The 16,704-nt window shown below is 36.8% G+C and overlaps 2 protein-coding genes across 2 annotated transcripts in view; one reads left to right on the top strand and one right to left on the bottom strand.

The window, feature by feature from the left end:
- Window positions 1–653: 653 nt before the first annotated feature.
- tjp1b (tight junction protein 1b) overlaps window positions 654–16,704 on the bottom strand; it is a 111,481-nt gene continuing 95,430 nt past the window's right edge. Inside the window, exon 30 of the mRNA XM_044123591.1 lies at window positions 654–871. The gene's annotated coding sequence lies outside the window, so the exon portion shown is untranslated. The remainder of the gene's footprint in view (window positions 872–16,704) is intronic.
- Window positions 2,888–16,545, top strand: zgc:101540 (hsFATP2a_ACSVL_like domain-containing protein). The gene is made up of 10 exons (XM_044123601.1): window positions 2,888–4,189; window positions 6,957–7,166; window positions 8,329–8,487; window positions 9,522–9,646; window positions 9,737–9,931; window positions 10,537–10,627; window positions 11,866–12,064; window positions 12,146–12,243; window positions 13,120–13,250; window positions 14,378–16,545. The coding sequence occupies exons 1-10, from the start codon at window positions 3,628–3,630 to the stop codon at window positions 14,552–14,554; spliced, it is 1,947 nt and encodes a 648-aa protein (XP_043979536.1). The 5' UTR covers window positions 2,888–3,627; the 3' UTR covers window positions 14,555–16,545.

Here is a 16,704-nt window from a genome sequence, read left to right on the forward strand (position 1 = left end):
GAAATTAATATCAAAATGCTGGGATTATAGTCAAGATTCTGATAAAATTGATAAAGTCGATATAAAAATTCTGATATTACAGTCAAAAATATTAGGGGAAAAAGATGTAATAGTGAGATTTGTGTAAAAATTATTATATTATTAAATGCAGATTTCTGAGCCTAATTTAAAAAATCTGGGAATAAAGTCAAGACTCAGAATTCAAAGATTATTGTTAAAATTCTGGGATTAAAGAGAATTTTGAGATCAATGTAAAACTTCTGGGATTAAATTCAGTATTCTGATATTTAAAAAAAAGTAAAAATGAAATTTTATTGAAGTAAAACTTACAAAAAATAAGAAAATGATGAAATGTTAACATTCTGAGATTAAAGAGAATTGTGAAGTTTGAGTATAAAGCAAGAAAAGATGTAAAATTTTGTTGGTCAAAATTGTGATAAAAAGACAGAATAATTAAATAAAATGTCAGAATTCTGAGATTACTCGTAATTCTAATTCCTAATTCTTCTCCCTGTCCTGATAACTGATATAATTTCACCATTAGATGTAAATGTGGGAAGAGATTTGCAGATGTATTGTTGGTTATTTCGATTTTCTATTTCCAGTTGTTGGTTTTTATTATAGTTCTTAGAAATGCTGAAAATCTTTCTAACATTGGAGAACAAACTGTTCCTTGAAAAGTGTCACCTGCTGGACATGAACCCGACAGAATCGTCAGGTTCTGATCCTTTGACCTTGGACCTGGTTGGAGCTCGCCTCAGTTTTCCAGTGGTGTTGACTCAACGCGGGGCAGCTGAAGTCAGCGTTCCGGTCATAAACTTTGGCACATATTTCTGACAGAACCAGATCACGAGCGCTTCGGCTGTCGACTCTGTTGGAAAAGGGAGATGAGAAACAGGTTTGTTCTGGAGTTTAGACCCACTGAGAACGCTGCCACTGAACCCGCTTATCTTTCTTATCTAAATGTGGTTAAGTACACACAGTGCTGTGAAAATGTATCCCCCTGTCACAAAATCTTGTGATTTTTCTTTTTTGTCACACAGATTGATCATGTTTTAGGAAACATTTTGGCCCGACTACTGCTCACTTTTTGCTTTCTTGTTACATTTGCAGTAAAACTAACAACATTTCAGAAAAAGAACGTAGTGTTGACAGGAAAACAAGTCTGAACCCGAAGTAATCTGCGCCACTGAACCGCCATCTTGGTAGGCAAGTGCAGCACAAAGCACAGATGAACGATGGCTTGGAGATCAACAAAAACAAAAACTTTTGACCAGCAAATAAAAATAAACCAACAAAATCGCTGCTGTCAGGATCGACCGGCACTAGACGGAGAATGTGGTTTGTTTGCTGTTGTCATAGCAACTCTCATGACAGTTAATTAGGGATACCTACCAAGATGGCTGTCAGCTATGAAGTACCTGGATATGTGATGTTACATGAGAACTATGTATTACTAAACCTGAGCTTAAATCAACTATAACATTTCCAAAAAAATCTTAATACATATATTTTAAACTTACTATATCGTGATGATGTGATGAGAGGTTGAAGGTCAAGCTCCTCCACATCCTACTATTGCTACGTACCGTTCTGTGTCAAAAACAACCAGGAGGAAGGTCTTAGCGCTGTCAATCAAGCTCCTGTACATGCAGTGAAACTATTTAATGTTACAGGAAATCAGTTTATCCGCTGTCATTGGTGGCCATGCTAACTAGCATTATTCATGGCTGCCTGCATTGTGTTGAACCAACTGTAGCTCAGCATAGAAAAAGGATGATTGACAGCGCTAAGACCCGCCTCCTGGCTCTGATTGGTTGTTTCTGACTGAGCTGTATTTGTTCACAGATCATCTTTCTCATAGCAAACTGTCACCACATACTTACAGTTTTAACTAATATGTAAAAAAAGAAACAAAAAAATATTTTTTTATTCTCATGAAAATCTGATGTTTTCTTTGTATTTAAAAACCTGTTTTAAATAAAGAAATAAATACTGCTGCTTTAACGGTATGTCGCAAAGCACACCGGAAAGTCCACCTCCGACTGGTCAAGTCAAAGTTTTGACTTGAATCTGATTTACAGGCCACTATAATAAAAAGCGGGACAAAATTCTTCCATATCGGCGTAAAAAAACCAAAAACATTTCCAGTTGAAACAAACTGATTTTATCTGTTTAACTTTCACTTCAGTGAACCCTGCTGTTATCAGCCCTGTTGCGAATGGACTCTAACTGAACTGATTGATTTTTTTTTAACCAGCTGATCTGTTGGAGCACGCGGGACTTTTCCAGACTCTTAAAGAGACAGAACATTTAGAAGTGACAGAAGAAAGGGAAAATGGATGGATGGATTTGGACAGATTCATGTCAAGTTTTTCACGTTTCCTGAAATTTGAAGAGGAAAAGTGTTTTAAATGCTTGAACTTATTTAGTAATTATGTTATTTATTTGTATGATTTTTCTTTGATTTAGTCTTAATATTAGCCTTTGCACAGAAAATTGTTTCTCCGTGTAATGACGACATCAGTAAAGTAGAATTATTACAAAATACTTTTTTGCTCTTATTTGAGTCATTTAGATTCTTTTTACTTTTATTTGGGTAAAATATTTTGAAGTAGTTCCACTCTTAATTAACTACACTTTTCAGTTTTTTAAAACGTTTATTCTTTCTTCGAAAATGTTTGATTGTCTTTTGTTTTTGTCTTCCGGCTTTGCGTTGGACACTGGATGTATTTTGAGAAAACGGGATTAATTTCTTTAAATCTGAACTGGCTGTGATTCTGTTTTCACCAGGACTGGTTCTGGTTCTGGTTCGGAAAACAGAAGAAGCTTTCGGAACATTTTGACCCTCCCTGTAAATCCGAGCTCACGCCCACCACGCTGCGCTTTTCTAATGAGGGTTGCCATGTGCGCAGTCCGAAGGTTTTTGCCTCTTTTTGGTAGATTGTAGAGTTTTTACCTATGAATGTTGTTTTAGTGGCGCAACTTTGAGTTTCCCAGACTCACATTTGCACTTGTTGCAGCGATTAGTGCACTCTAAAAAGTAACACTGCATGTTTAATTAATTTAATTTAACATTTTTATATTTTTGGGCGCAGAGGCTTCACCATCTGAAAAACCTGGACGAATCACTACCTAACTTTGTTATTAGTTAAAATATTGACTAAATGGGGCGTGCTGTGGTGGCGTAAGCAAGCAGGTTCAAAAGTGAAAAATTAGTTAAATAAAAACTCAGACCACTTTCTCTCCCACCCTCCCCCAAAAATGAAAAATATATTGACATTCCTGACTTTCAAAAGTTGCGACTTTTGAAGTTCAGAAATGTCCAAGATTTTTCTAGAACATTTCTGAGATGAGAGAATTGTTGGCAGAGATTTACTCTGTTTTTCTCTTTTTGTGTCTACAATGGCCCCCATATTCTAGTGTTATCAGTAGAACCAGAAATGACCCAGATTCACGCTAATCTTAAGAAGTTCTCCTATTTGAGTATAATTTCTGCCCGCCTCTGGTAGTCTAGTTTTCCAACAGGTGAAGAGAAAATCCAGATCTGGCAACTGGATCCTCCCCCGGACTGAAGGAGGGACCAGTGGGACAGAACCCGGCTGAGCGCCGCCTTCAGCCAAACGCATGAACTTCGTCACATTTCAGTTTTTCCAGACAGTTTTAACTTTTCCCAGCCGCTCTCCCACCCCGTCCTGCGGCTCCTCCACCATGTCCGTGTGGCTCACCGCTGCGGCCGGACTGGCCATCCTGGCCCTCGCATACATCCGGACTTTCTGCCCGTACTTCAGGGATGACTGCGCCTACACGCTGCGGTGCCTAAAGCTGGGCATCAGGCTCAGCAAATACAGGAAGTCCAAACCTTTCTACAGTATCCTGGACTGCTTCTTGGACGCGGTGAAGAGGCAACCCAACAAGACCTTCATCCACTTCGAGGGACGCTCATTCAGCTACGGAGAGGCGGACCTGCAGAGCAACAAGGTGGCCCGGGCCCTGCAGGCTGAAGCCCGGCTGAAGGAGGGCGACACCGTGGCCCTGTTTCTGCCTAACGAGCCCAGCTTCGTGTGGACCTGGCTCGGTTTGGCCAAGCTGGGCTGCCCGGCGGCTCTGCTGAACTTCAACATCAGATCCAAGTCTCTGCTGCACTGCTTCTCCTGCTGCGGGGCCAAAGTGCTCATTGCCGCTCCAGGTTAGACGATAAAACCCTCAAACAGAGCGGCTCCCATAAATTACTATCACGACCAAAGTCCTGAAATTATCACTGGTTGTTCAAGTTTTCAAGTTGCGCAACAAGTGATTCTAATTGCTTAATTTTAGTACATGATTTACTTCAGTCACATTAATTTAGCAGGGAACACTTTGTGCCTTTTAAAAACAAACAATCATTTAGCATGTTGGTTAAATATGATTTGGGTTTAAAACATTAAAGCTGAAAGCCAAACTTTTATATAAAATCATTCCCTCACTTTGGATATTATCATATATCACATCTAGAATGTACCAGTGTCAGTTTTTATGTTTGATAGTATTAATAATTTACTTTAAATAAGGTCTTCTGTCCCCCAAAGAGCTTCCACCTGGACGTGTCATTACTGACATCACAAAAGGCATATTAGAGTGCTTTTGGTGTTTATTTAAAAAGTTTGTTTTTCTTATTTGTTTTTTTTTATGTGCATGTTTTTATTTACATCACACATCTGATATTTACTGGTATGTCAGTAAATATGGATTTCAGAGAAATTTGGTAACAATACAATTAAATCAATCGATCAGAGGTCTGAATTTGATAAATTTTTCCTTAAAGTTTTATTGCTCATTTAAATTGATGAAAGCTAGAAACTCAGAGAATCAAAACCTGATGTAATCGATCAGAGGTCTGAATTTGATAAATTTTTCCTTAAAGTTTTATTGCTCATTTAAATTGATGAAAGCTAGAAACTCAGAGAATCAAAACCTGATGTAATCTAATAGTTTGGGTTCTCAGGATGTTTCATATAACATGTGCCTTTAAGTGTAGAAGAAATCACATAAGTTTCTGTTGCTATTGGAAATATTCTTCAGCGTGTATTATTGGAGAATTTAATAATTTTCTGTTAGTCAAAACGTCTCCTTTTGGAAAAGCTGCAGCCGTTTTATTTTATATGGGTTCAATAATTCAGTTAAGTTTTATTTAGATATCACAACAAATGTCTCAAGGTTTTTGGAGGGAAAAATAATAATAAAAAAAACTTGATCTGCTGGTTTGCCGTAAAAAAAAATCTTAGTGTCTCTAAATGAAACTCCGGGAGGCAGATGGTGAAGTGGATCCGGGCCGACTGGAATTACGAGATTTCATTTCCAGAAGTATTTCACAACCATGTTAGAGACTACATGTATAAACAAACGGGGTTGTTTAATGCTTTCAGTTGAGATGAGATTTGAAGTCCCAAAGATATTAACTCCATGCCTGCTGGCCTCACCTGGTGCTCTATGAAAATGACCTCAAGTCCAATTCTAGAAAAAAAAACCCCATCAGTAGCCAGGAAGAGAGAAACCGTTCAAGTCGTGTAATGTTAACTTGATGTTAGCTGTTAGCATGTTCTTAACCATTGTTAGCTCTTATAGATATTAACAAATGTTAACTTGATGTTAGCTGTTAGCATGTTCTTAACCATTGTTAGCTCTTATAGATATTAACAAATGTTAACTTAATGTTAGCTGTTTTGCTTACAATTGTCTGTTAGCAAGCTGTCAGCACATGTTAGTTTACCGATTTTAGCTTACAGACTATGAACCAATTTAATTAAACAATTCTTTATTTATCCAAAAAGGAAATTAAATCTTGTTACTCAAAGTATCTTCAAAGAGTCGTAGATTGTGAGGAGCAAGGGTCTCCAGTAGCAGTCAGACTTGTATGAAATCTGAAATTGCCTCTGACTGAAGACGGTTGTGTAATAGTTGGCCATAATGGATGGCCACTACGTCCCAACACGGCTGTGACATCAGCAAGGAGTCATTTTTTGGGCCGAAATTATGGGGAGAGAATCATTGGTCGGCCCCTTCAGAGTCCCTGAAGGTGTGAAAATGACCTCAGCAAAGTAGATGGACTTTCTGACTGATCACTTTCTTACCTTTCGTACCTTCAGTAGCAAAATCATCCTCATGCATGACAATGAACCAGCTCATGCTGCAAGGAATACCACCGTGTCATTGGCTGCTATGGGCATAAAAGGGGAGAAACTCATGGTGAGGTTACTATCCTCCTCTGACCTCTGACCTCAACCCTATTGAGAACCTCTGGAGTTTCCTCAAGAAGAAGATCTGAGGGTGGAATGCAGTTCATATCAAAACAGCAGGTCTGGGAAGGTTTTCTGACATCCTGCAAAGAAATTCAAGCAGAAACTTTCCACAAACTCACAAGTTCAATGGATGCAAGAATTGTGCAGGTGATATCAAAGAAGGTTCCTATGTTAACATGTAACGGTCTGTTAAGATGTTTTTGATTGAAATAGCTTTTGATTTTAGTGCATGTGACCACTTAATGCTGCACATTCAAAGAACGACCATTTGCAGTTCTTTATAATTCATAAAATGCTTAGATAGTCTGCTGTGCATAATAATTTGGAACACGGTGTATATTGAAAGAAACTGATTTGGAAAAATGTTTATTTTACCTGATTTTGAAATCAATGTCATTTATATGAATATTTTCATTTTGGCCTTTTAAAAAATCCCAAAAATTTCCACATAATTTTATATTTTGTTCTGTTTGATTATGCAATGTTCAATTCATATTTTGATCAGTTACCTTTTTACCAAATTATTTTTTTACTCTTACTTGAGTAATTTCTTCTCTTTACTTTTACTCTGGTTAAAAATTTGTTGATGTAGTGCTCCCATCCATCCCTCAGTGGGTTCTGGTAACCCGACCCAGCTCGGGCTTGCTGGGTCAGTCTGAATCCGGTCTGTGTCTGCAGAGCTGCTGGATGCGGTGGAGGAAGTTCTGCCGACGCTCAGGGATCAGGGCATCCGGGTGTTCCTCCTGTCGGACCGCTGCAGCGTTGAAGGCATCACCGCTTTGTCTGACAAGATCGCCGAAGCCTCCGACCGGCCGCTGCCTCCGGAGCTGCGGGCCAACATCCACATCCGCAGCACCGCGCTCTACATCTACACATCCGGCACCACCGGTAAGGCCGCCATATTCCATTCTCTGTTTGTAAACACAGCGGATGCGCGCGCAACCTGACAACAGAAAGAATTCGGTTGGCTGTTTAACGCTCGCTGGTTGCTATGGTTACCCGCGAATTCATACAATTGAAACCGAGCAGTTGAAGGTGGGCCAGCGCAGATAGAAATATAATCCAAAAGAGAAGAAGAGTACATTTCCGCCATAAAAATTTTAAATTTTGAGATTAATCTCAAAAGAAACAGGGACACATCTGAATTTGAGAAGTTGAAAATTTGGTACAAAAACCCCCCCCTAAAAATTGAGATTAATCTCTGAAATGTTCTAAAAGAAACTCAGAAATTTCTAAGTTTCAAAATTCAAAAATTATGAACATTTCTGACTTTTAGAAATCTCCAAGTTTTTTTTACAGAAAATGTTTCCAATTAATCTAAAATTTAAATATTTTTACAAGTAAATTTTAAACTTTTCAGACTCAGAAATTTCTTTGTCTTTTTCAATAATATTTCTGGGATTTATCTAAAAAATGTTCTGAGTTTCTACAAGCAAATTTTGGACTTTTGGAGCTCAGAAATGTCCTTTTTTTTTTTTCTAGAATTTTTTTTAGATTAATCTAAATCTTCCAAATGTTCTTAAAGCAAATTTTGGACTTTTGGAGCTTTTTTCCTAAAATTTTAAGATTAATCTAAAAAATTTTGAGTTTTTTGACTGCTGGAGCACAGGCACTTCTTTTTTCTAGACAATTTCTGAACTTAATCTGAAAATTTCAGAGTTTCTTAGTGGAAATGTACTCTTCCTTGTCCACGCCATCATACCAGTCCGTCAGAAACTCCTGGGCTTCTGTTTCTCTCCCGACTACATCACTTCCTGTTCAGATGGAAACCTTTCGGCTCTTTAGCTGCTAAATTCTCTGTTATGTTCACCAGCTGGCTGCTCACTTCACCTGCTTGTTTCAGTGAGCAGGTATTGTGTCGGTGCGTGAATAAAAGCAGCTGCATACCTGGAAACGTGAAAGCAGTGAGCATGGAATAAAACACTGACTTTACAGATAATTAAACCTGAGCAGAGAAATTAATCCCTGGCGTTATTCTGCGTCAGTAAGCATCAAGCTGCAGCTTCTTGTTCTGAGGAGATTTTTTTATGTTTTTCTCTGGCTGGTGAAGGTTTGCCTAAAGCAGCTGTTGTCACCCATGAGAGGGTGTGGGCCGCGTCCTTCGTCCAGGCATCGAGTGGAACCACAGCAGACGACATTTTCTATATCAACCTGCCTCTGTACCACAGCGCCGGCTTCCTCATCGGGATGACCGGAGGCATCGAGAGAGGTGAGCGCTGGCAGGACGAGCGAAAGGTCAGCTAACTGTTTCCTGACATATTTCAGGCATCAACTGGAGGTTTTCAATACACAAACAGCCACCAAATACAGAAAATACAGAGTAGAAATAATTATTCCAATATTGGTGGAATAATTATTGGCTATTGGGTGCTGTTTGTAAATAAAAATAATAATGAAAAAAAAAACAGCAATAATTTGGTTTATTCAGCCTGTCACAAAGAAAATAATGTAGGTTCTAGTTTTTTAAAGTTATATTTTCATCATGTTATTCCTACATTTATAAATGTCAGAACTCCAAACTAAATATTTCATTCACCAGCTAAATATTTAGTTTTCCAAATGAAATATTTAACTTGTAACTAAATATGTAGCTATTATATGAACTGATCCAGAAGCAGAGTTTACATCAAGGTCTGCAAAATCCAGCTTTTATTTTGATATTCCTCTTCCTTATTAGTGACAAGCTAAATATTTAGGTTGCTTGTTAAATATTTTGTTAACAGGCTAAATCATTAGGTCTGAGCTACTTCAGAAAATAAATATTAATTTCTCATAATAAACATTTAGTTTGAGAAAGAAACTAAAAGGTAAATATTTAGTTTTCAAAGTAAATATTTATTTTACAAACAAAAATTTTTAGGTCATATTTTACTGGTCAATTATTTAACAAGCAAGCTAAATGTTTGGCTTTCTAACTACATATTAATCTTGTCACTTATGTGCAAATTCGCTTGCTGATAAGCGGAAGTGGAATATCAAAATAAAAGCTGGGTTTTGCAGAACTCTGACATTATAATTGCAGAAATAAAATGGTAAAAATATGACTTTGAAAAATTAGCACCCACAATATTTTCACTATTACGTGCTAAATAAACCAAATGATTGCTGTTAATTTTTTTACTGTGGAACTTTACAAACAGAGCCACTTGTTTGGCGCCCGTTCCAGCGTGGCACCCCAATGCGTCACATAAAATGCATTCCCACTTTTTGCAGATGAGTCATGTGATTTGTCGTTATTTCCAGGTCTCACTCTCGTTCTGAAGAAGAAGTTTTCAGCCTCTCAGTTCTGGGACGACTGCAGGAAGTACAACGTGACGGTGATGCAGTACATCGGCGAGACGCTGCGTTACCTCTGCAACATGCCAAAGGTGAGAAATCCAGGTGAGGTTTTCCTTCCACATCGTTTTCTGTAAGTTTGCGGTTTCAATCTGTGTTTGTTTGTTTTTTGTTTTTTGCAGAAAGAAAACGAGAAGAACCACAAAGTTCGAATCGCCATCGGGAACGGAGTCCGAAGCGACGTGTGGAGCGAGTTCCTGAATCGATTCGGCGACATTAAGGTCAGAGAGTTGTACGCCGCCACCGAGGGAAACATCGGCTTCATCAATTACACGTCCAAGATCGGAGCGGTGGGACGCATTAACTTTCTGCACCAGGTAAGAGACGCTCGCTCAAAAGTCATTTCAGGTATTAAAAATGGATCATTTAAAAAATGTGTTAAAATGAGCTGCATTTTCTTAAGAGGATTTTGAAGATTTCTTTTCTAATTTATCTTCAGCACCTTGGAAAATTATTCATAGTTTTTAAATTTTATAACATTTTGTCATGTTACAACTTTTTAAAAACCATTTAGTTTTTCTTTCTGCTCACATTTATTCATCTTAAAGCGATGGAGGTTTCTGGTTCAGGACATGAGAAAATGTTAAAGGTTTAAGAAAACTATGAATGCAGCTTTTTCTATTTTACCTTCAAATATTGTACAAAAGAACCAAATTTCACACGTCAGGTTTTATTCCTGCTTGATCAAACATTTGACCCCAATTTCATTTGATTTGAAGAAACTGGGAGGTCCAATTGGAGCGCTATAGTTGTCAAAGTTTCCTGAATTTCACTTTAATGCTTTAATGTTCTGCGTTTTGATCCGTCATCAAACTGCTCCCATCAGCCTCAGATTAAACAAAGATCAGGGATGATCAGAGGACATGAAGAGTTTCTGTTTCACTCTCAGACGCTCATGAGACGTTTTGCTCTTTCCTCCCAGATTTTCTTTCCTTACACTTTGATCAAGTTTGACATCGAGAAGGAGGAGCCGGTCAGAAACTCGGAGGGTCTGTGCATCAGAGCAGAAACCGGTGAGTGATGAGCAGCTGGATTTCCATACACTGACCTGAAGCTTTCCACTATTTTTCACATTACAACCACAAACTCTTAAAGATTTCACAGCAATTTTATGGTAAATATCAACAAAAAGTGGCTAATGAATAAAGTTTTAGCTAAGCTGATAGCAGATTTTACGTTTTTACTTTTATTTTTATCTGAACAGTGTTTGATTCCCGACCTTTCTGTTGTGTTTCTTGATTCTCATGATGTTTATTTAGAAAATCAGATGAACTGGGTTTTACTTAAAGCATTTTTAAAACTATATTTCTTCCACTGTCACTAACAATCCCAAGGAAATGCAGTTTCTGGTTGTAATACGAGGACAAATAAGCAACATTTTAGGAGAAGATTTAACCTTTAAACTTAGTTTTAAATATTTAATCAAATATTGACAACAGTGCAAAGGGCAAAGACGTATAAAAAGTAAAAACTGAAAGACCCGGAAGCAGATTAGAGATTAAAGGCTGGGCAAAACAAAAATCAAAGATTTGATTTATTTTCCAGAAAAAATAAGTTTGAATAAAATCTCCCAATTTATGTTTACGGGTCTACATTATGTCTAATGTTTATGGTCTCATAAAAGAGCCAATTGAGAATTTTTATGTTTTTTTCTTGTTTTCTTTTCTGAAAAATAAATAAAAAAATGACAGAAAATATTTTTTGAGATGAGAATTAGGATTAGGCTACAACAATTTTGGTTTAATTAGATGAATATAGATATAATATTAGCAGAATAAAAATGCAATTTTACCAGAGGAACATCTTAAAATTACACCAAAAAATGCTTTACCGAGAAAAAAACTTTAATAATTAGTTTTTTAAAATTGTGTTGAAGTTCTAATAAAATTACTTTTTAATTCTCCTAATATTACGATTTTATTCTCTATTATTTCAACTTTATTATTTTAGCATTGACTGTTTTTGTAAAAAGAAACTGCAGCCTGATTATTTTATTTTGTCATAAAGTTGACCTGAATTAAAAGTTTAAAGAAACAGAAGCTGTACGAAACGCTTGTCAATCAAGATGGCCGCCCTGTGCGCTAACATCGCTAAGCCCCAGGAATGCCTTGGTGAAAAAACAAAACAGAAATTACATTAATCGATAAAATTGACTGATTGCCCAGCCATAGTCAGACTGTTCAGTTTTATTTGTTAAAGCTGTTAAAATGAGCATCATTTATTTGTTATTACCGTCTTTTATTTTGCTCAGGTGAAACTGGGCTTTTGGTTGGAAAAATAACTCGGCGCTCTCCGTTTGTCGGCTACGCCGGCAACAAGCAGCAGACGGAGAAGAAGAGGCTTTACGACGTCCTGAAAAAAGGCGACATGTACTTCAACACCGGCGACCTGCTTCGGTTCGACCACGAAAAGTTTGTTTATTTTCAGGACCGAGTGGGAGACACGTTCAGGTGAGTGGAGGCTCACGGATTATCTCTCGCTCTGAGCCGAACCGAGACGCTCCAATCGTCTTTTTCTTGTTTCTGTTTCAGGTGGAAAGGTGAAAACGTCGCCACGTCAGAGGTCGCAGACATTCTCACTTTGGCTGCCTGCATCTTAGAAGCAAATGTTTACGGAGTTAAAGTGGAAGGTATAAAAATACTTTAATACTTTAATTAAATACTTTAAACGGGGCTTATTATTGAAAATTTTTCTTCTTCCATTTGTGTCTCTACTGCTTCCATCTACACTGCAAAACACTTCTTACCAGTTAATTTTGGTCTAGTATGTAGTGAAAATATCTTAGTAGACTTGAAAAAGTACAAGTTTTATTGGCAGATTATTTCACATATAACATGGGAAAAATTTCATTTTAATAAAATAATTTTCCAGTGTAACTAGTAAATTTTTAAAAATCAATAATTGGCTATATCTTGCTGAAAAGTTACTTTTGAGTTAGTTTCGTCTCATTTCAAGCGTATTAATATATTTTCACAAGAAACTAGAAGAAAATCATTGGTACAATTTAGTTTTTTTGCGGTGCAAGTGTTTCAAAAAACAGCCCAGCGATTGTCCGGCAATAAGTTAATGTTTTTTGAAACCTCCCAGTTCTTGAGCCATATTACGCTGTTACCTAGCAACCACAGCCCGTTACCTAGCAACCAAAGCTGAACTCCAGCTGGTTTTACCGCTAAATGCACTGTACAATGGCTGCTGGAATGTTGTTCCAGAAACCATTTGCCGGATTCTTTGGTTGTGCAGGAGGCTCCACTTCTGCTTTTCAAAGATATACCGTTTGGAGCCATTTTCACGTGAGCGTGTGAACGATGAGTTGGGAGCCATGGCCAGCAGGATGTTATTTAGATTTGAAGTGACTAGAGGCCCTAAACCATCTTAAATCTCATTAGAATGAGAATGATTGTGTGCAAAAATGTAGTGAACATGTTTTGTATAGGCCACAGGAAGCTTAATGGGTCACTGCTGGCTTGAAATGGATTCCTCTCCCCTGCTTGTTCCTAACCATCAGGTCACGAGGGTCGGATTGGCATGGCGGCCGTCACTTTGAAAGAAGGAGAAACCTTCGACTCTGCAGACGTCTACAAGCAAGTCGTCTCCTACCTGCCGGCCTACGCAAGACCCAGATTCCTACGGGTTCAGGTAAAAATGAAAAACACAACAAATGTATCATTCAGCTGCACACGGTAACTGCATCTAATGATATATTCAAATTTACTGATATTTATTGATGTTCTTGTGGAACAAACAGTGGAGAAAATAGCAAATGTTACACTTCCGATCAATTATGTTTTTAATACATTTATTATGGCAATAATAAATATTATGACAGAATATTAGGGGCAAGTGGAAAACAAAGTAAAATTACGAGAATAAAGTCATAATATTATAACTCAATTGCATTATTTCCACTTTATCCTTGTAATATTATGGCTGTTGTACTTTTATGACTTTATTCTCATAATTTTATTTTTACTATTCTAAGATCAAAATTCTGAGAATAAATTCAAAATACTAATTAAAGTCAATTTTGAATTTAAGGATTTTGACTTTTTTCTTTGAATTCTGACTAATCTCACAATTGAATTTTAAATTTTATTTCAGAATTTTAAGAAATATGTCAAAATTATGAAAATAAATTAAGAATTCTAAGAAAAAAGTCAGAAATCTGAACTTAATCTTAAGATTTTTACTTTTTTCTTAGAATACTGACTAATATCAGATTTATGACTTTTCCTAGAATTTTGAATTTAATCTCGGAATTTTAAGAAAACTTCAGAGATTAAAGTCAAAATTCTGAGATTAAAGTCGGAATTCTTATTTTTTTCTAGTTGCTTTAATCCTCTTTTGTAATTATGGGAACATTTTGATATATAAAAAAATTATTTGACCACTGTTTATTTATAAACTGGTTTATTTACAAATAAGCGACTTCTTCTTTAGTTTGGCAGCTCAACTTCAGTGGACATTAATAGGTTTTCTTTCTAGATCCTATTTTGTCTTCACCCTAAAATTAATTTACCATAAAACTTTGAGGTTGCAAAGAAGCTGCTCCATTTGTGTCAACACATATCAAACATAGATATAAAGCATCAAGACGATAGACATCAGTGAAAGATGCATAGGAACAACATAGACCATCAACATCTACACAAGTTTCTTCTACTTATTTTTGGCACAAATGGAACCCCGTAGTTTCTTCTGGGTTCAGCTGTTTGATGAAGTTGTTGCTCTTTCAGAGTTTGACTAAATTTGTCCTGTTTTGGCAGCCGTCCCTGGAGATGACGGGAACGTTCAAGATGAAGAAGGTGAAGCTGGTGGAGGACGGATTCAACCCCGCGCTCATCAGCGACCCGCTTTACTTCCTGGACCCGGACCAGAAGATGTACGTCCCTCTGACGGAGGAGATCAACGGCGCCATCGCTGCAGGAAAAATTAAGCTCTAACAGAAACTTAACTCTGAAGTGAACTTTGTGTTTTAATTGAAGACGTAAATTTTTGCGTGGAGCGTAACAATCGACTAATCTCAGGGAGGAACTTTGCCGCAACACTTCTGAACTGAAGAGACTTTTTTATTAACGCGTTTGCAGCTTTAGATATAAATCAGTTTTTAAATAAATGGTGACGATATAAAAATATTCCCGTTTGCTTTTTTAATCAGCAACTTTTCATACAGATGAAGCCAGAAGTTTACATACCCCGTTTATTCTCACTGAAGTTAAATGAGACCAAAATGATCGGAATGAACAAAATTCATTAATTCATCCTTATTTCCATTTGTTCAGCCTTATTTCCTCCATCCATCCATCCATCCATTTTCTATACACCCTTCGTCCCTAATGGGGTCGGGAGGGTTGCTGGTGCCCATCCCCAGCTAACGTTCCGGGCGAGAGGCAGGGTTCACCCTGGACAGGTCGCCTTATTTCCTTCTTTCCATTTATCTGTCCTTCCCTACATTTCTTCATCCTTTCTTTCCTTCTTTTCATTTATTTGTCTTTCTTTCCTTTCTTTCTTTTGTTAGTCCTTCCTTCCTTCATTTGAGGCACGGCGGTGGCTGCATGATGCTTGGAGGGTTTTTTTCTTTGTCCTTCAGCAGTGAAACCAGAGGATGTTTCTGCTAAACGCTCCAGCTGCTGTTTTACTGAGCTCCACCAGGTGTTTGCTAATTGCTGCTGGCTAGTCTGAAGGAGCGGAGTGGAACTAAGAGTGGTTGCCATGGCGATCAAACATGGAAACGTGCATGACAGAATCACAGCAACTCGCCAGGTATGTTTTTGATGAGGGAATAACATACTACAGTAAAACTAAAAAAAAAATTGGTTAATTTTACATAATTTTTCACATTTAAAATGCTGCTGTGAACTCATTGTTAGTTTCATTTTTTATGTTGCGTAATACTGCCCCTTTAAATACCACGTAAATAACAACGATGTGAAAAACCTCACAGAAAGGCTGAATTAATCTGTCTTGAGTTTAAAATGAAGTTTTTCAGTATGAAAAATCGTTTCTTGATCTATTCATGTCATTTAAAACAAAGAAATATATGCTTACAACCTGGAAATGTTGCAGGCGTTCACACATGTCATCTTGGTAAATTAGATAAATATTAAATATGTTTATGTCAGCAATTAAATTCAAAAAGTGAAACTTTTTTATGGACTCGTTAAAGCTGATAAGCTTAAAAGAACAAATCTGAATATTTCACAGACGAGATAAAAAAAGATTTTAATACAGAAATGTGATCCAGATATAGTAAGGGACAGTTTATAGAATGTGAGGAGAAAGTTCAGTGGAAGGAAAATGAGAAATAATTGTAATATTCCTTATTTTAATAACAAAGTTTCACTTATTAAATATAATTACTTAAACTACATCCTGGAGATGTGCATAAAACACTAGAATAAAACAACCCTTTACTTTATAAATGAATTTATTTAGTAATACAGTGGTATACTTAGAAATGTGTTGCAAAGAAAAAAGAACCAAAACTGAACAGAAATAAAAATCAAAATAAATAAAAAGAACGTCGGCCACACGGGAAAATAAAACTAGAGTTGGTTTGAAGCTGTGTTATCATATCAAAAGAAAAATAGTACTGATGTGCCATAATAAATCGTCTATTAGTACAAAAATACATTTCAGGGCACACAATACCGCATCCAGTATCACAAATAAAGGAAGGGACCACTCTTCAAAGCAGCACCCCTCAAGTACATCTTTTTAAAATCAGTTAAACCAAGCACTTCTCTAGTTTGTAAATAAGAATAAAAAGTTTTCTGACAGTTAAAAATGCCTTAAGTAGTGTATCTGTCTGTGTGTATATGTTGGTAGAAAAGTTGGACTTATTACTGCGTATGTCAGTTCCAAGGCTCAGGGGTATAACCAGAATATAAACATAACCAATGTAACCACTTCTTCCTCTTTTTTTTTTTTTTTTTTAAACAAACCATTTTCTCTTTTATACAAAATAACAAAGATGTACAAAAGGTCATTTACAGAGAACCAAGGCCATATGCTAGCAGTATGTACAGCCACGTCTTTTAAACATCTTCTAGCTTTGTGTATTTCCTCAGATTTCAGATGCATAGCAGTAAAA

This window comes from Gambusia affinis, linkage group LG08 (genome assembly GCF_019740435.1).
Source record: "Gambusia affinis linkage group LG08, SWU_Gaff_1.0, whole genome shotgun sequence".
NCBI lineage: Eukaryota > Metazoa > Chordata > Actinopteri > Cyprinodontiformes > Poeciliidae > Gambusia > Gambusia affinis.